At 33.7% G+C, this 22,062-nt stretch overlaps 1 protein-coding gene across 1 annotated transcript in view; it reads right to left on the bottom strand.

Annotated features, from left to right (window-relative positions):
- Awh (LIM/homeobox protein arrowhead) overlaps nucleotides 1-22,062 on the bottom strand; it is a 72,862-nt gene that overhangs the window by 21,656 nt on the left and 29,144 nt on the right. The window contains exon 2 of the mRNA XM_089645841.1: nucleotides 9,497-9,678. Coding sequence (XP_089501967.1) covers nucleotides 9,497-9,678 — 182 coding nt within the window. The remainder of the gene's footprint in view (nucleotides 1-9,496; nucleotides 9,679-22,062) is intronic.

The raw sequence follows: 22,062 nt of genomic DNA on the forward strand, positions 1-22,062 counted from the left end.
TATTTGATATTTGTAATTTTATATTTCGTTAAATGTTTATTGAGGTATATAAATAGAGTCTCCGTTCCTTTTCTTGTCACAACTAATATATTGAAGCAAAACGTTGCACATTGGAAGCCGCAAATTTTCCTAGTTCCCCAACTTGTTTTTGAAAAACGTCTACAATTAACCTACTTCACACAGACTTCAAAACTATGTTTGAGGACATTATTACTATGGAAATGGAACGTTGAAGAATCGGATATCATATTGTGATAAGAAGAACTGATCAGAATAAGCACTAGATTGTATTGTTTGCTAGTACGAGTGGTAATAAATAAAATAAGCAAACATAAGGAGCAGTTACAGAAAGAAATTCCCGTTGTTTATCCTGGTTCATTTTCATTTGGTGTAATACTAGGAACTATACCGCCACCTGATTGTTGGGCAGGCAAGGGAAGGGAATCTTCTTACTAAAAAAATAAATGATTATCACATAGGATGCTAAGGCCCTGTAGTAAGCATTCACAGAAGGTTTGAAAGGGAAATATGTAAATACGAATGTTAGAGGGATCGCGCTAATATTAAAAAACGATAATAATTTTAAAAAATATTTGATGTTTTGTGAAAATATTTAATAAAACACGACTCGTTTGAAATAGTGCAACAATCTCTCGACAAATGCTTTAGTTGCTTTTAAAGATACATTGTGATTTTTTTCATGCCTATAAGATATTAAATACCAGAACGAAACGTGTTTTAAAAAAATTCCGGAGTTTACTTTACAATTTCATGTAATTAACTTTTTGGCGTAACAACTATATATATTATCTTTAAAAATAACATATATTTATTTTTTTAACTTAAAGAGTTAACTAAAAACATTCTATAAATCTTATACTTACTATAAATCGTTAGAAATTGGGTGTGCGGGGGCTTAATAGTTTTAGGAAAATTCAATATTCGGCAGGCAGAAAAAAAAATGGCAAGTGGTCTACGGGGCAAAAAAAGTTTGGAAACCTGTGGTATAAACAATCGTAGAGAAAAAAATGTTATTGATAAGGGGTTAAGAATCTACTTTCAGTTTAATTTATTTATGATTATTTGCAATAACCAGTTTCTCAGATACTTGATAATATATGCTCCTATTACGCGGAGGTAGCATGGTCCTTTTACAATGTAAAAATTATTAATTTTATCGTTCGTAATGTTTAGTAAATACAAATTAAATAACTCTACGAGTGCAAACGGTTAACAAGCTGTAAAAAGGGTGTTTAAAGGCGGGTGGGAGACGCGTGAGTGCAAAGAATGTAGGTTGATAAGCAATGTTATAAATATTTGTAATCAACCGTTTATCTGCAGGGCTAAGCACACGAACTTTGATTCGTTCGTCTAGGACAAGGCTGCCCAACCCCAGGCCCGCGGGCCACAAAGTGGCCCGCGAACGAATTATAAGTGGCCCGCGTGAACCATTTTCAAAAAACCCGCCAATTTGAAAAAGTGTCGCGGGCCCGCGGTAAAACAAACAATCGCTATTTAGGCTACTCAGAACGAAAATCAGCGACGAAAAAATCTAACCTGTTGAACTTACGTTTTAAACAAAAATACACCGGTTTTTGATATAATATTTTTTGCGTCCGTTGCGTTGTGGGGAATTACGTTTTATAGAAATTCTCTAACAACCCCCCCCCCCCATGGATTTAAAATATTTTGTGGGGAGCACTCATATTGAATTTTTTTGTGGGGAATCATGTTTTATAGAAATTCTCTAACAACCCCCCCCCATGGAAATAGGAACCGTCAGGTATTCAGTGGCCCGCCAGTGATTCAAAATCGTCAATTTGGCCCAACTGTTAAAAAGGTTGGGCAGCCTTGGTCTAGGACAACATATTCTTCAGTTATTCTGACCGTTGAAATGCTCAGACTAACTTATAACCTAATATGTACCTTAAATACTTAGTATAAGTTTTAAAGCTTTTAATAAAATATATGTATTTTTGAAGATAATATCCATATATTTGTAGAGCTGAAACGGTGATTATAGGAAAATTCTTAAAAATACATTTTGATCTGTTATTAAACTTGTTATAGTTCACAGTGTTTTTAATTGCTAATTTAGACATTTGTCAAAAGTTTTGCTCTATTTCAAATAATTAATTATGCTTTATTAAATAATAGTTGATCCCGTAATGCTAAGATATTGCTTTAAGTCTTTTTCGAGCGTCTCCGACTTCTTCCACCATTCACTACAATATTACTTTAAAAAAAACTACATTACATCCACAGACATAGGAATTAATAGACGAGAAGATAATGGCGAGGGGTAAAATCAACTGTTGAAGAACGAAGGGAGTGAAGCTGACTGTGATTCGTCAATAAATCAATCTGACAGTAAATAGGCATCTCGCATTATAATATCACCATTTACTTCTTAAAAGTAAAATCTGCTTTTGAATGAATAGACATTTTTACATGGGAGCGCAAATTACTCGCCACGTTATGAACAAATTTGCGAAGTCCAAATTCGGCAAAAAAATTCGGTTCTATTTTCAGAGTCGAATATTTCGTTTAAGTATTTAGTTAAGACACTTTTATAAATGTTCATAATTTACTTCCCAGCAACCAACCAGCTTTGTGTTTCGCGTCCAGACGTTTCTCGATGTGATAGTAACAACTGATTCATATTATACGATGTGAATATGCTTAAAATAAAGTAAAATAATGCTTATATATGGAATGTAATACGACAATTGGGTTTATTCTCTTTTTCACATCTATTTTTACAAGTTTTCATAGTACAAGTCAACATTTTGCCGTGTTATTTCGTAAAATGAACCGATGATGCCTCGACCATAGTTCGCACAAGAATGATGACGTCACGTTTTCAAATTTCACTTGAGGCCATACGCGAGCACAGCCGGCTCCAATGGAACCGGTATGGGGAGTGGGGATAATACGCTTTTAATCACTTAGGGCAGGTCTACTAATATTCATATGTCTATGATTACATCGCATTTAATTTACTAACTCATTCCGGTGCAGAGATCCGACTAATAAGAACAAACTTTGAAATTTTGAGCGATATCGGTCGACTACTTTTCGAATGTTGCGTGCGCAAACATACGAAGGCTGAATTTTTAAAAAACATTAATATTAAATTAAATTTTCAATTGTAAACGTTTTTCTTATGTTATCGCGCTTCCTCTAATATTCGTATTTACATATATCCCTTACAAACCATCTTCTTCTTCTTTTTTAAGGAGCCTTAATTAATTCAATTCACTTTGGGTAATGCGTGAGTGTAAAGTAGGAACTTACAAACATTTTACAAAATATTATGAACTTGAAAACAAAAACAAAAAAGGACTGACAGAGAGCGAGAGGTTTTACAAACATCAAATTCATCTGAATGACCTCACTTTTCCCCAATTAAAAATACGCCGTCATCTTTGTCGGATTTCGAAAAACTATAAAAATATTTTTAGGTAGGCATATAATATTCGTATTGGAAATATCATAATAGGCACTTGACATTCCGTGAAGGTGGCCGAAGGGTTGGTAAACCCGACGGTGACTTGCAACACTTTGTTTTCATTTGTCATTTATTTTGATTGTCGTAACTCCATCTGACATGCAACCATATATCATAATCTCCTGTCTAAAGTCCGGACTGCACCTTTGTTGTATTTGAGTAGCATCGAAGGAGATTCACAAACTTTTATGTATGATAAATGACTCGAAAGTTTTAGAACTGACGATACGTTTTCACGCTGTTCTTGACACCCGCTTTCGAAACCTAAATCTTAACAATAAAGCAGAAACTTTGAGTGACCCACTAAAAACTCTCGAACAGTGAGCTCGAGTGTTATAAAATTTGACAAGTTTATCTGTAAAGAAGCAACTATTTTCAACTAGCTTTGTAATATCAATCTCGAATCTCAAAAGGTGAGTGAGTGATGGCGTTATGAAATTTGAACAGCTTTTGTGTGCAGAGATTTTAAGTAAAACAAACTATATTTATATATATGCATAAATGAAGAATCATGTTTTTTTGGTTGTATTGTAGGTAACTATTGTATCTATGTCAAAGTATGTGTTTCTTTTAATTTCATTTAAATATTAGGTACAGGTTAATTAAACGCACTTATAACATCACATCCTTCTAAACATTAAGTTTATTTACGTCAGATATAATATTTCACATTAAATCATTATTTTTTGTACTTTTTGTACTTTTTTCTTTTCATTTTGTTTATCATCAATCAAAAATCTGCCTTGGCCTTATTTATGTACGTAAGCACCTACTACACTTCTCAATTGGCTTCATATATCACGCATTGTACTGTGAAATTAATTGACGTCGTAAAAAAGTAAACGACATCGTATCGATGCATTTTATCGGTTATCTGAATCGTTGTAACATTTTTACAACCTGCAGCTATGATTATTTTTACACTTGTCATCGTAGGGCTCTATGAAACGGAGGACAATAAAAAAGCTCGTCTTTTTCAAAGCCATTCACGAGCAGATTTTTTTCCACGTTGAATCCAACAATAAAAATTCTCCGTGTGACCTAAAATAATATTCGGTAGGATTCGGTTTATGTGAATTTTCGGGCACCCATTGTGAAAGCGATGAAATCGAGACAGGTGGTTAAAAGTCAAACTTGATAATGATTAGTTGGATTATTCTTGTAAACGGAATGGATTTAAAAACGGGCCCAAATCCGCCAAAGGATAGCTTTTGACGGAAAGGAATGTTTGGAATTTACAAGTCAATATTGTTATTAATCGGAATTGTCTGCTCACAAAACTTGTTTTTGAATATGATTACAAAACTAAAGTCAATTTTACCTGGCAATTAATTGCCGACAACCCGGGCATTTATTGAGATAAAATATTGTAATGCGTGTACATTACCTGTTAGACGCTATCAAATACAACAAAATAATTTAAAAATGTATTAGAATTACATAAAAATTGCAGAAAAGATACATGAAAATACAAAATTAAGTGTATAAATCAAGAATAAAAAATATTAAATATCTCATAAATAGTTATGTAAAAAAAAAAATTTCTACGTTATAAAATGTAAAACATGCCATAAATGCATAGTTCCGACATAATTACATTAAAAAAATATGTTCTTTAAAAATACATCAAATACGCATAAAAAAGAATTGAAAGATCTAAATCAAAAATAATATTACATTAATTATAAAATATACATAGATATATCAATTTTTGATGCATCTACCTGCGCATACGTTTCATTTAAAAAAACTTGTTTCTGTTTTATACGTTCATAATAATATTGATTATTACTTTGGAGAAATATTTCCTGAGATTATTACAAATGATAACAAAACATTTTTTTAAAACCATAGGTAGATATTTTGATGATTGGAATAGCGCCGTTTTTGGCGAAATAATCACCTCAGAGTTCATGTTTCACAAAATTTTAAAATTCAAGAAAAATCAAAGTTAGTTCTATTCAAGTTCTGTTTTTATCAAAGTATATAATAATAAAGAACCATCATACAAATTCAATTTTAACGTAATTAACGTTTAAAGTTTTAACTTTTTAGATTATGTGTTCCAATAATAATATTCTGTAAATTTATAGTTAGTAATAAAATTATGTACACATATATACATTTTAATTGAACACGTAAATCCTGTTGACAAACTGCTTCTGTAGTTTAACGGGACAATACTTTAAAGAACAATACAAAAATTTGAAAATAAAAAATTCTGTGAAAAAACACGTCCAGTAAAATAAGACTATGCTGCACAAAGTTATTGGGTCGGTATTAAAAAAAAGTTTAATTCCCGAGTTCTATAAAATATGTTTATGTATGAATTATTAATCTCCATGGTGAAAACGACATTGCGACAATCAGAACTATGTTATTTATAAAAGTGTCAGTCCAATACGTATCTTTACGTCATCAACGGTTGCTAGATTACCCGTGTAGAATAAAACACGTTTCCCCAAAAAAAACGTATAATATTCGTTTACTTTTTAACACAGGTTTTAGGAACGCTACGTTAAAAAAATGATTTATTCATGCTTACGAATGATACAGTAAGAATTCTGAGAACTCAAGTCTCAAGAAGTGATTTTTCATATAGGGCTAGCAGTTTCTTCAAAAGTGACCAGCTGCTAACCTAATCTAACCTAACCTAACCCTATACAAATCTCAAGTACACTTAACAACAGAATTTGGAAACCACCTCGGTGCTGGAGGCCCATAATATTTAATAAACCTACTTGATTCTGTGCAAAGAACAGATTGATTGAAAGAACGATTGCCTTCTCTAACGCGCAGAAGCATGCATGCTTCTTCTGTTCTACAGGTATTTCAATGGAGCACGCTCTAAGGAGCCAGCAGTATTGATCCCCGGTACACCGGTGCACGTGCGTGAAACTTGACGTACACGAGAGGAACACCCTTTTACGGTAAATTATGGCTTCATGAGAACGGGCCACTTCTTCGACTTGTTTATGTAAAAGACAGTTTCTTCCTGTAATCCGGGCCTCTTCAAGACCCGCATTTATAAATCCCTTCTTTCAGCCCATACCTTAATCCGCCTCACAACTATGTGGCAACATAGCTCCCATTGTGAGGTGAAGATTTTTTTTGAATAGTCAATAAATATCCAATTATTTTTATTAAAAAGATAATAACATATCTAAATTATTTGCATGCACGGAGAAAAATAAGTATTGCTAATTTATTGAGAATCTCTTTATATTTGGGATCCGGTTAAAAACGGAATTGCAAGCCGTTTCCTGATAATTTTTTGTTAATTCCTAATATATCGGAACACGTGTTCAAGCACCTGCATTTGCCTCTTTAATATATATAATGACGATATGCGAAAACTTTATGATTTTTTTGAACACGTGTTCCGGCATCATGATAATATATTCTTATTTTACTGAAAGTTTATCAGGAAACCTATTAAATCATTCGATAATAATTTGAAGAGATTCATAATAAATTAGCAATGCTCATTTTTCTCCGGTAAAACATGCACTATATGTGATTATATAGTATATATCATAAGTAATATTTCACGAATTTCTATTAGCAATATTTTTATGAAGGAATGTAACTATTGTTCGCGCTTGACTAGGCAGTTCATACCACGAGGTATGTGGTATTTTGTAGTTATAGGTACTAGCCCGCTGCAGTATCGGTACGGTGTTGTGCCAGTATGGTATCTTCTATTTGAACCCGGCACATAGTGTGGCCATTATGCGCAGCAACTAGCATTCCTGGCCGGTCTAATAAAGGTTTCCATTGATTGTATCGGCCACGTATTGACCAAACATAACAAATACTTATTATAAACGTTGGTGAGATTGACACATCATCTAGCGTCTGCAGGGGGCGGCCCGGCCCGCCGCGCACGCTGTTTCTTACCCGCCCGATCAATAATTTATCGACCCGAAAATAAAATTATGTATTAATAAACGCTTAAACACCGACACCATTTTAAATGCGTTATTCTGATATCGGATAACCGCTGATTTATTGACAAATAATCGGCTTGGTAAGGAAGCCTAATTTGTATCTAAACTATTAGATTAAAACTAATATGCTATTATATATCATAGGTAAATTAACTCGTTTTAGTTTTCAGTGTGTTGTGTATATATTATGCTTGAGATGTATTGACGAAATTGAGGTAGGTGCTATCAAGAGCGTAGCTTTATCATTCACATTGTGGAAGGGGGGTTTTATCCTAGGGGGGGGGGGGTAAGCTTAAATATAGGGGGTTATAAACAGTTTTTTTTTAAATTGGGACTCATTTTTACCACAACTTTTTATTTATTCTTAAGAGGGATGGTGCACAAATTGTCAGGTTTATTCGTAACCCGGGTATGTTTTTATTAAAAATATATATATTGTATTGTCATTTTTTCCAAAAATGTAATCAGTTAGTACTATTATCTTTCTTTTCCTGAGGCCGATGGGGGGGGGGGGTTAAACCTCCTAACCCCCCCCCTTACTTTCGCCTTTGGGTGCTATCTAATAAGGTGTTCTTCTATATTTAAGATCCATTCTAAATAAGTTATAAGGAAAAAGCAGGGTAAGTAAGGGGATGCTTAGAAAGATTTTTTATTTGTGAGAAAATTTGTTCAAAAGAGGTTTGGTTTTAGGATATAGTTTTGAGAGATAAATAAAAAAACAATAAATAAATAAAAAAACACACACAAAAATAGTATGCAATCATTATTTTAGCTCAAATGATTATTTTTTTATGAATAGGTAGTATTATTATTTTTGTTAACGCACGTAGCTTTGCAGAATACAATTGAATTACAGCGGGTAACTGAGTTATGGAAGTTACGTGATTATTCCAGATGACTGTCCTGGAAGTGTGGGGTGGGGGCAGTTTGCGGAAATAAGGCAGCGGACTAAGCAAAACTGACGAAATACACAGCGTATAAATATTAATACACTTTTTTCGGATTAATAAATATTTTTTCGCTAGAAATTACATTGAACCATAATCGGTGTTCCTAATATCAGACTGAACACTGAACAACCAACACTATTTAGTACTGAAGCACCTCAAGCTCTCAATGCACCTATTTTAATTCTTGTTTTAATTAGTATGTATTTATGCAACATTTTTGAAGGTTCAGAAAACGAATCTAGTTTGGGTAAAATAAACGGTGTTAAAACATTTGTCTTAATACTTATTCGTCTGTATATGTCTATTCCTAAATTTGTTAATTTTCATTACACGTTTATCCTGACGAAGAAACCATTGGTTTTGATTCAACCATTGAATTCGTTTGATCGATTCTTTTGATGAATTATTGGTGTATACAAAGTTTTTTTTTTATTATTTTCTTTAAAATTCTCTGTGAAACAAAACAATTGAAATACCCAATATATATTCGATGAGTTTACTTTACAAAATAATCATCTCGCCATTTCCCCGCAAGAAAAGACTAGTTAGTATAATGCATATTACTATTTGGCACTAACTACTTACTTGATCCATATCCACAATCTTAGATATTATATCTGAGATTCTATCTCTTCTATTAGTGTGACTATTGACATGACCCTACTCAACTCTTTCATTCACTTAAGCTCGCCGTGACTTCTTGGGAAGCACCCGACTCCTGCTTTCACCTACTTCTGCATCATGAATCCACCTGTTTCTTCACAGTGAGTTACCTTCGCTTGATTGAAAATGATTATTAACCGCCGATAATATTTTTCAAACAGTACATACATGTAAAAAATTCAAATTTGTCCATTTTATCGCATTAATAGTCACTCACTTGTGGAAAATTGTGAAAACAGTGAGACATTAACTTTATAAACTCCTCACGGGCACGCCTAGTCACACGGAATCAGAACGATTCGTTTGCAGTTTCTACTTATTAATCAATACAGGGTTGAGATAAAACGATCAAAATTGGAATAACGATGCGAACCGATCCCATGCGACTTGTATGCCACCAGTCGTGCCTAGCGTGTACTCACTTGGCGTAGTCCTGCTTGCAGTAGACCTGATGGTCCCGTATGAAGCACGAGGGCTGTTGCTCCAGTCGCAGCGCGCACACGCAGCAGCGCAGGCACGCGGCGTGCCACGCGCGCCCGCTCACCTCGAGCAAGAAGCGGTCCGCGATGGGCGCGCCGCACGACGCGCACGACCGCTGCTCCGTCTGAAAACAATATTCAGCAAGGTTAACATATTATTCAGTTTTCTTATTTTTCCCTTGAACTATAATTGGAATCAGTTACCTAGTTTATTTCATATTACCTAATAATAGCTACAATTTGTAATTGAAAAGCGTTTTAACAAATACAGATAAAGAAAAAAAATCGTGGTGATTTTAATGTGAAAAATCACACAGATTTTATACTGTTCTGTAAATGCACTTATTGTGCATTCATTCATTCATTATAATGCACTCAATTGAATAAAAAGAAAACTGAAAGTGAAATATCTTTTAATATAAGTTTTAGTTCAACAATAAAATTATAATCCATATAAATAAAATATACTAAATCTTAAATTCTTCACCGATTACTTTGAAATTTTGACACAAGGTATTAGAATTACCTCTTGGGGAGCACCTTGAGGAAGGATTTGCAATGAAACGCAACTTCACGAAAGTCGTCGGACAACTGACTGATTGGGCCAGTTGTTTGCGTATTTATTGGGTTAAAATTCAACAGATTCTGCACGTTTTAATGTTGAGCAACTATTCTTATACCTAAACATAAAATATTATCAGTTTGTTTACCTTGTTTTCCTTATTCTCCCTAATTAATTACTAAGGTCCCACGATTTTGTCGTACGAGTAATTCTTCCATGAAATAGAAATATGGCACGTGTACGGTGAATTTAAATATTATCAAGATGACTGATGCGCAAGAGCAGATAAACAATTATTTTAATTTTATAACATTTTTCTGCTGTCCGGTTCACCTACCTCATATAGATGTCACCTGTGACAGGTAAAAAGATGTTTTCTTAAGCAGTGCCATCTGTTGGACGTAAAAGCAACATTAGCTATTGTTTCACTATCTTCACAGACATAATGATTCACAGCAACACGTAGCGGGGTACAGCTAGTTTTCAATAAATAATTAGAAATCTTTATATATATATATGTAGATAGGTACCTACAGGTAGGTATGGATAGGTGGGTACCTATCTTCATCTAAATAAACAGTTTACATAAATACTTATTTATAAAAATTATCATTATATAAAAATACATTGCATAAAAATTTATCATTTTCCAGTACACATAATGCAGGTAAGTAATATTTTGCTTTGGTGAAAATCTGAGTTAGCTATTTCAAAGACACACGGAGAAAACCTACTGATTTAAAATATTGCTAATTTACTAAAACTCTGGTCACATTATTCGTTCATTATTGAATTGGGAAAGTCGGAACTCGTGTTCATAAAAATTAAATTTTCTCGTTTTGAAAAGCTCCTTAATTGTTTGACAACCATATTTGTATGAAAGAGGAATGCTAAATATCCTGAGATTTGCAAGAATAAGAAGGAAGAATATTTTTTTTAAATTGCTGTGTACCGATCTATTATATGTGTTAAATGGGTACTTTGGTACCTAAGAAATATTCATCATAGTTTCCTAAAATAAGACGTCGATTTATTTATTATTTTTCAAGTACGAGTATGTATTACACTGAAGCACATATTTAATGCAGGGGAGTATTAGCTGGAAAGAAAAATAAAAGGTAATTGGTCAATTTTTGTTATTCTCTGTGAAAAGTTATTTGGAATCGAAGAAATACTTTTAAACCATACAATTTTCTTTATTTCTTCTGTACTTGGCATTTCATCGAGCTTATTTTAAGTACTTCATATTATTTTGCCATATTTACGCTTATATGTAAAATAATTGAATAAATAATACTGCTAATAAATAATAATTTTTTAAAATAAACTGTTTAAATTCACGGTATACTTCGAGTGCCAATGTGTGAATTTTATAGCGCTAACAGTGTAAATTAGTATTCCTAAATAAATTTCTTCCGGATGCATGGGCTTCGCGCGTGCAATGATTTTGCACGGGATGAGTTATATATCTGCACTATTCCAACACTTGATTTTCCGTAATGAGCGTAATCGTCCCGCTCATGTCACCGTTTCGTGGACCGAGTTGTCTCGATTCAGCCCGATGCTGTCCCAGTGTAGTATCAACAAAGTTTTGTGCACAACGAAATACGCACGTCTCATTTGCGCTTGCGCGGGAGTCTTGTACTGAAATATACATAGCTCAAACAATGACCAGGCGAGAATGAGTGGAGTACATCAATGACTGGTGCACAGGCAACAGATATCATTGTGAAGACTGAAGACAAGCAGTGCAATGCACAAATGCACATACCAAAGCCTCTGCTTCTGACTACAGCTGGAATGCAGTGACTTTCCTTAATTTATTGGACAATAATGCATTAGTATTGATAAATACCCGTTTTGTTGGATAGGTACAATATTATAGGTATCATTTTGCAATATTGCGTAGGTCAAAATTCTTGTTTATCTAGACTTATTGATCAGCGGGTAGCTGGTGGAGTTTTTTAGTTTGCTAATATTGATTATTGTTGTAGAAAATAAATACATCTAGGTATATTAATTTGGTAACCGGATAAATCATCACAATGATAATTCATCACATCTTTAAAAAGTTATATAAAGTCATGGAAAGTGATGAAACAAAAACTTTATTAACTGGGTTATGTAGGTTAGGTTAGGTTAGGTTAGTTTAAAAAAATATTTCATCGTTTCTAATGACTTTATATCACTTTTTAAAAGTGTGTTGAATTGTCACTGTGTTGAGTTATCATAGAACCGGCATATGAGATAAACAGCCACTAAACTCTAACTCGGTACGTACTCCTACAAACACTTTCGTTCTTCTATCTCTTGACATGTCCCAACTCTAGGTTTTAAAAAAAACGTTCACGGGTTACGAATAACCTGACAATATTTGAAATTTACCTACTACCATCGTAGTAAGCGGCAAATATTGCTTTTGTCATGTTATGGGACTTTGCCAGCCGATGAATTGAACTCACTACATTTTATTCACTTGATTGTGTCATTTCTTCCTCGGACTTCCCTAACTACTTCTACAACTAATATTCGTGTTTTTTTCTACTTACACTCCTTTTATTCGCTCAACACCATCGCAAAGCATCTAAGCTTCCTTTTCTTAATCTTTATGCCCCCGCATACTAAGATATGCTATGCCTAATCGTTAATTATAAGAAAATTCACTGGATAAAAAAAATAGCAAAGTAAGCCCCGAAAATTATTTAAAAAACTTTTATTCTGTTATTTAATATGTTGTAAGCATGAAAAAATTCAAGGTGTATCTTTAAATGCAGCTAAAGCATCTGTCGAGAGATTTTTCTCTATTTCAAACGTGTCGTGTTTTATGAAAAATGTTTCAAAATTTTCGCTTATTATCGTTTTGTAACATTAGCGCACTCTCTCATATTTACATATTTCTCTTTCAAAACATCTTTGAACACTTACTACGGGGCTTTAAGGTGATGCAGTACGTAGTAATGCAAAAACATGTGTTTTTGGTTTGAAAATTTTGTCGCCTAGAAATGTTTCAGATGCTTTAATTAAATACTGCGAGTAGAATACATCTTGGCCTTTGAAATGATCGAGTATTTTTTAGATAAATTTTTTTATGAGCCCAGAAAAAAATAATGTATAAGGTCTATGAAAACTGCTTTAAAGTTCAAAATCTCCTACTTACGAACCCATTTTGGGAATGGTTTTATTGTATAATGTGGCAAATTAAGTTATTTATAAAATGATCGAAAAACATTTTAATTTTTTGCCTGAACATCCACAAAATAAAATAAAAGGCACTTTTTGGACATGTTTTTTTCTTGCATAAATCAAAACAGATGGATGGTGTTAAGTGGGAATTTAAGCCTTATCGCCATCTACGTAAGGTGTGTTATTGATAACGGCTGGATTCAAAATATTACACGACGTAGTGCATCGCCCCAATGAGGATATATCTACCTCAAAGGTTTACCACAAATACGTCTCACAACATACCACTCTGAATTCTGAATAAGAAAATACCCCGGCATGTAGATTGTTACAAATTCCCAATATCTACTGAGAGGAATGCATCATTCACAAATCGCAAAGGTCAAAGTGGTCCGTGGTCCGGTCACTGGTTTGAGCTCGGCCCGCGTGCACGCGCACGAGTGTGCGGCGGGGCCCCGCCGGTATGCGCACGCACACCGCGAGGCGCACACTCTCGTCTTCACAATGCCACTCGAGATTCCTCGAGGGATGATAAATAATGTTTCGATGATCCATCGATCTGCTCGCATCGGTGCTGGCAATCAAAGCCGTGATGAATTACTCCCGTCCGTACGGGAAATTGGGACATGCAACCATTTCACTTTTATCGTGGATATTTCAAAATGCATCGATCGAAGTAAAATGTATTTTTTTACCTTCACCTACCTTTATTATTGCAGGTTCCATGTCAACTTAGAACAGTTACAAAATAGAACTTTGAAGAAAAGTGAAATATGGTATCTCCCATTTATAAGTACCTACTTGTAACTTAACAACGTAACACCTCTCGATGAAAGTACAAATGAGCAGTGGCGTAGCTACCTAGGGGCTACGCGGGGCAGTGCCCCGGGGCCCTCAAGCTCAGGGGGCCCTCGAATCCTTACCAGAAATCTCGATCGAACTGAACTTTTGGAAATTTCTCCAATTATCAAATTCAAAATAAAAATGACAGGTTGCAACTTGCAACTCCACTTTAATCATGACAACTCAGTTGAGAGAAATTCAAAAGTTATGCCTAGGGAATTCCCCTAAATTCTTTCTGTAGGTTGGCAGTGTTGTCAATTTGACGGATAGTTATATGTGCCTCATTCCCCAACGACACTTGTAGCGTATTAAAATATAGATAAAAAGAAGAAACCCAGTGGTGCATTTAAACGCAAACAACGCCAAGAAAGAGAAGATAGTAAAAAAAAAATTGCCCAAAATTGACAAGATTTTTAGTCAGCCTTCTGCAAGTACATCTGGCCAAAATATTTCTATTGATAGTGACTCAAATAATGTGGTAACTGCAGTGTTGGTTGAGAAGCCTACTGAAGAAGATTAGACAATTATTGCAGTTGGAGATACCTCCGCCGCCGATCATGTGAACGTGGATGATGTTTGCATGACACACATAAGAGCGGAGGGTTTGGAGGAACCACATTTCATATTTTTATTTGATAATACCTAATCAGTTTACATAGCAGTGGGGCCCCATTTTTTAATTTGCCCCAGGGCCCTTGGTTACCTAGCTACGCCACTGCAAATGAGGTTTTTTAGATATATTCAATATAATAGGTTATAAGTTGAGTCAAATGTAATTGATATATGCTGTAAAACCGCTACTTTATGTACAGAAAACGATTAAGGTTATTCTTATACTTTTAAAATTACTGAATAACATCACAGATTGTCCTCACACAAATGTAAAGTGCCATAAATATAAGTGTTCCTCTTAAATCTACTTGACTCGACCATCTTTGTGACAACCAAAACACTAACTGTTCATGTGACTTACAACTAGCTTTTTTTTATCGAACTGCCAATAACTATACAAACCTTTTCGATAAATTATAACAATAATATTGAGCTAATGTATATAGCGCAGTTTTCGTGAAAAATCACCCCGAGGGCGCTGTGTTATATTCTAAACCTCTTCGTCCTGCACCAAAACAAAAATAATTCGTTCTGAATAATATATCATGTATTATCCGATATGTATTACTTTAGTTTCTTTTCTACTATAATTGTTGTGTTGTTTAACAAACTATTCTACCTACTACCTACTCCTATTTTAACTCAATGTTAAATGTGTAAAATCCCTACGGCTTTCAATAACTTTAATAAAATGAATTTGTGAGCTGAAGATACTACTTTAGCTTAGGAATTTCAAACTAATTAAATTGAACAAATTCCATGACGCTGAAACTCACTGTCCGAGAGAATTTTAGTGACAAATATAAAGAGATGTTCTAAAATATATGTTTAATTTATTTTTGACACATAATTACTACTTATGGAAGTAATTATGAAATGACCGTGTACTTATGAAAGTAACGTAAGTACCTTCTTTTCAAAATAAATTTCATTCTTATAATTACGTACTTCTGCATTCGACTATATTACAATTTTAAGTTCTACCCCAAAAGTTATTATTAATGTTTCTCATGTTCACTGATAATTTATTAAAGAATTTTATTCCTAGGTATACCCATACATATATTTGTAGTTTTGTAAGTATTTTTCAGATTTTTTTTGTGTTTTTGAATTGTGATGTTATTTTTAATATATATATATATATATATAAATTCATATATTTGTAATATTGCGTATTTTAAATTCCTTAAATAAAAGTTCTGAAATATCTTTATATCAATTACTGACGAGAGTAATATCTGTATCTGGTGCCACCTGTACCGCCCCCCTGGCGCGGCCGCTATAAAGCCCGAACTCTGTCGGCCTAAACGGCGGTACACAAACGAGTGGCGGCTGTAAAAAATATTATCTGTGTGGGAATGTGTGAGAGGCGAGTGAGATCATTAGACGTGAAGTAGAGGTGTGTTGGTGGCGTGATCTGCGACCTGTGGTGATTGATAGTCTAGCGGGAGGAGCGGCGTACCTCCCAGAACCTCCTCGGAGGTCCAAGCGCTGACACTCTTCAGCCAACCAACCAACTGAACCTACCAGCCAAACAACTGTGCATAATGATGACAATTATTTTATTTATCTATAAATTGTGTACACTTTCTAGCATGAGTTTAACTGTCTAAACACAGATCAACAGGCAATGCAGGCAAAATAGGTACAAGTTACAATAGGTAAGAAATAATATCATAATTGTCACATAAAAAATAAGAAGGCGTACAAGAGAACGCAAATTTTTATTTTTCCTATGGGTCTGTGCACATTCTAGCATGAGTTCACTAGATCAGAGGTTCCCAAAGTAAAAAGTAGTCAATATCGGCTGGCTGGGGGTTCATGTCAGCGAGAAAAAAAAATTGGGGGTCCACGAGATTCAAATATGGGTACATACGAGCGGACCCCCATTTACATCAATTCATCAACATTCAGGAGTTCCGTAAAAGAAACAATACACATAACACAAATAACACAGTTTACGTTATACTAATAATAGGCTGAGAAATTACTTATTCGATATTTGTATTTTTGTATATCGTAAAATTGTTTGTCGGGGTATATACTCGTAAATAGAGTCTACTTTCCTTTTCTTTTCGTTTTTAGAATTAATATACTGAAGGAAAACATTGCAAATTGGAAGACGTGAATTTTCCTAGTTCCCCAACAAGTTTTTGAAAAACGTCGAGAGTAATGTCGTTTTGATCTACATTAAACATTTAAATTTACTTCAGGCAGACTTCAAAAGTAAGTTTGAGGACATTTTGACTATGTAAATGGAACGTTGAAGAATCGAATATCATGTGATAAGAAGAACTGATCGGAATAAGCACTAACAAAGAACTTAAGCGGCATTTATACTGCCACTCGGTTGTTGGGCATGCAAGGGAAGAATAACGTGGGACGTTAATAGTTTTAGGAAAATTCAATATTCGGCATGCCTACGGGGCAGAAAATTTTGAGAACCTCTGAACTAGACATATGTATGTACATAGACGAACATCAGCTGTATGACCAGGGTCGTCCCTATGAGGGCGCAATTGGAGTAGTCCGCTCCGGGCGCGAATTGTCAAGGCACAAAGGTGCCGATAATTCCTAACAACTAACAGCCCTAAAACCACGCCCTTGAGATTATTTTTCATCAAAATAACGCTTCACAAAAGTACTATTCATCAGAAATATTATTGATTACAGTGACCTACATAGGCGTCAACTGGTCTTGATAAGGGGCATAAAAAAGGCGGCTCAGGGCCGGCCCTGTGTATGACGATGGTAATAATAATAGTTTTTGATCAAATGGTTCGGTATACATTCTTATGAGTTCAAGAGCCCTTACTTAGTTTAAAATCAGTGTTAGATAGACGAACATTTACATCATAAGATATGTTGTACTCTGCATAATTATGACAATAATTATTGTTTTCTATATGCTTTTTTGCATGAGTCCAACCCTATTAGCAGAGATTAATTAAAACTACTGTTTGTATAACTATGATAATTTTTTTATTGGTTGTTTGCATATTATTGCATGCGTACAGCGGTTTGGGCGAAGATATGGTTATTTGTTTATTCACATTGCTTTTAGACTGTTAGATTATGTAACATTACATATAAAATATTGAATTTAAAATAAGGATATAATATAAAATATAGGTTGCATATATTTATAATAAACAAACAAGTTAACTACGGAGTGTAGTAACAAATTATCAAGAACTGTCAAGAGCGGAAGATATAGACTCTACGCAAGGATTGTTCTGTGCAAGGATTTGCACGAACAGTGTAACGAATAATTTAATCGAATGTTCATCATATCCTGCGGTGTGCAAAAACATTCACCAAATTATTTCGTAAAAAGTTTGAGAGTTTATCGTGCCCAATAATTGTTGGGCTGTCCTTGTACTGTAGTGCCACCGAAATGTTTGCAGACGGGCCCGTTCCCGGGTTCTAACTCCTTAGCTAAAAACGGATCGCCAATAAGGGAATTTAAAAAATATATATATGAAAGTTTACATTCTAACTTAAATACGAGTTTTTTATGACGATTTCAGTTTTATTCAGATTTTTAGTCAATTATAATAATATTTTGTGTACATATGATTGCTACTGGCATTATACCTAGCTCTCTCATTAAAAATTTTGGGGTATTAGATCTATCAAAAAATTTATATATAAAGATGCAAAAGTCGGTCATTTTGAATACATGTAGGATAACGAAAGATTTTTAAATATTTATGTTGAGGGATCAGTAGGATTTATAGGCCCTGTTAGGAGTTCTACCGAGCCGAACCCTCTGATATGAAAATATCTTGAGTCGGTGAATTATTTTCCCATTTGATCTCTGGTGAGTTGACGTGTTGTTCTTGTATTGTTTTGTATTTATTTTGTTTATATAATGCACTTGCATAATGTTGATTGACTAGATGATCATTTGTGGAAAAGTGTGTGGAAGGGTTTAGTTTTTCCTATGGGGAAGATTTAACCCGGACATAAACTCGGAAGTATTATATATAATGTTTTATTCAAATAAGAGTGTTGTGCACTGTAAATGATGGTAAATTTCAATTAAAAATGGATATTCCAGCAATTTTGTTGAACTAAAACACTCTTTAAAATGATATGAATATGATTAATTTATTAGACAGAAGAATTTTCACTTTTCCCTTCTAAATTATGCATTTGATATTCCAGAATTGCTTGCATTGATAAGCTTTCGGATTCCACTACGTAATGCTAAAAATCGAGATTTATTTCAAGGAGAAACTCTTATACCAACTACCATATGTATTCCTCTTTACCCAAAATACTAATAGAGGGAAATAATTATACCGAGTCAGTGAACATCTTCAATTTATCAATAAACAACAACACAAAATTTTGTAACTGAGGCAGTTCAGTTAAATTAATGAATACTTTATATTTTTTACTATTCATATGTAATAGCGATAAGAGATAGCTTTTATAACTAAATAAATGAATAGTTAAATATTTATTTCGTGAACACCTCACAGAAAACATATGCTCAGGTGTTAACGTGTTTTTGGAGGTATTGTTGTACATTGCTAGTGTAACTACGTCAAAGAAAATTTATAATATTTAACGAATTAATGAATTGAACAATTCAAAACGATAATATTACATAACTTTTTTATTATGACTATTATGAGTGCTGTTTTCGCGAAAATATACCTTCCATATACCTATAAGAACTAGTCGATCCAAACCTCTTTTTAATTGCAATAAAAATATAAGGACTGAGTCATTTAGATACTCACTTGTACCTAGATTGCATGCAGTTGGCAATGTTTTCTCAGAAATTATAGATGTGTTTAACTGCACGGAAAATAGTAAAAGAAGGCTATAATAAAATACCTCAGTAATAATAACAATTAAGTTTAATATAAAACATTTTTTTGTATGGGTTCTGTATAATTTTAATATTGATTACTCTTTCACTGAATTTTATGTTCATATTATCAAATGTTTGTAAAAGTTCTTATGGGCGTATGATAAATAAATAAATAAATAAAATTACTATGGCAGTGTCCGACATCAACAATTTTTTTTATTCCGACACGAATGTACCTATCGAACAAATAGGTACATTCGTGTACAAAGTTAAAATAGGTTATAAACTAAATCTTATTTTTTACGTTTGATATTAAAACCAATAAATATATTTTTTTAAATGTGTAGGTAGTGATGAAATATATTATGTATTATTTGAACGTGGGATGGCGGGATATGAATGTGACATACCGTATAAGTAATGTCTTCCAATATTATCAACACATGTACGTAAATGTTTCCGTTAATATCTTTTTTTATATTTTATGACCCTAAAACCGTCACTTGTGGGTTGGGCATATTTGTTTTAATTTCAATTAAAATACAAAGTGTTAACATCAAATTAAGTGAAAATTAATAATAATGTGAAAAATTACCATCGCTTCGTTGGCGGTTGGGATTTTATGGCGGTAAACAAATTGATAAATTGTGATGAGGTAAACTTAACTTTCGATGTTATTGAAAAGTATCACCAAAATTGTATGAGTTATGCATTTCTACCCACAATGTAAGTGTTATTAAGGTTTTTACGTTCTAAATGTTATTGAGAAAATCCTCAATTTGATTACTTATCATAAAATAGTTTGTTTTTAATTTAATTGTTTTTGAAAATATTTTCAAGTTAATTTGATCAATAATTGAAAAAGCCTACAGTTTTTCAGCACAAATATTGTGTTGTGTTGAAAATCTGTAGGCTTCTTCGATTATTGATGAACATATATTGATAAAATATAGCGAAGTCCTGTCTTAACTCGACTCGCATTTCGTCTGTCCGTAAATTTGTTATCGTGTTCTGTTTTTTAGTTCAAGTTGGTGGCCATGTGGGAAAATCAGAATATTCAATATTACACAAGGTGTACTGTTCCCAGAACTGCTAGTATTATTTTTAATTTAGGCAAAACAGATTAATTATCCACTTCAGGTAATACAAGATTTTTTTTTTTACATTCATTACCTAACTTCCCAATAACAGTTGGGAAGTTAGGTAAACATAAAGTTTAAAAAGTTATTTAAAGAATAATTTAATACTACTGTTTTACAAAATTTGTCAATAGCACAATTCTTAATGTCATTCTCTCCTGTGCTAGAGCATATGTTCTGCCTTGTGGTGTCTTGAACTTGAAGATGTGTAAATTTTAAGAAAATTTCTATAAATTAGATTGTAAGATATTAGATTGTAGGTACCATTGTACAAAATGAAATCTTGTACTTTATCGGGACTTTCAAGAAAATGGCTTCCATACAGTAAATTTATCTACGATTGTAGATTCTATCACTTATTGTCCCAAGCCCAGATATCAATTACAAATATATATTTTGTTAATTAGGTGGTAATTTTTTGACGTCCCTGCATGTTTCGTTATTTATCATATACCAAATGAGAAAAAAATCTGTAATTTATTTGTCCTGAGATGGTATCTTCAGGTGACGCGGATAACCTAAAAATGGAAAAAAAATTCTTTATACATGTTACTAGAACTCCTTGCTATTATTATTATGTTTTATTATTTATGGTGGCACGTGCGTATTGGACTATTGTTTCACGCTCTTGCAATTATTTCTAGTGACAATTTTTAATTATCAAAGCGCGTGAAACTCAAAATACTCCCGCGCACCATGCTGCCACACTTATTTACCGAAAAATGAAACACAAGAAAAGATTTGCCGTGTCCAGTGTTGGGTAGACCTAAACCGTTTAAATACAATGTGTTACCCACTAATTGTAATGTTATTGAGTACCTATCATCAGAATTTGTGAAATATTAGCAATTTACAGAAATAAATTGAAATGGTACAAGGATCATATTAATCATTGACATTTTCGGTCATGAATTTTATTATGTTTGAGGAACCCTGTATATATGACTTTCCTTCACAAACCGCTGCATCTGTCTCAGTTATCACTCTCCAAAATGATTTATAAGAGCAGTCCCATCTTTTATGAATAATTGACGTAATATTTTCCCTTGGTGTCGCGGTACTGGCAGGTCGTAGCTCGCAGCTCGCAGCCCGCTCCCGGGCCGCACTACGCCCCGCTCACCTGCCGGCAGAGCTGGCCCCTCCTCCGGGGACCGCCCATCGCCGCCCCGCTCCGCCTCCTACCTCAATTCACTGCTCACATCACATTCGGAAAACACGACGAAAACGAGTCTATTTAAATGTTGCATGAAGACACACCGACAAACTGTGGGAAAAACGATGTCTTTAGATGAATTGATGAAATAGGTCACATATCCACTCGGTGTACATTGATTTCAATAAA

The sequence above is a fragment of the Hesperophylax consimilis genome, chromosome 23 (genome assembly GCF_061612785.1).
Source record: "Hesperophylax consimilis isolate HC1 chromosome 23, BYU_Hcon_1.0, whole genome shotgun sequence".
Taxonomy (NCBI): Eukaryota; Metazoa; Arthropoda; class Insecta; order Trichoptera; family Limnephilidae; genus Hesperophylax; species Hesperophylax consimilis.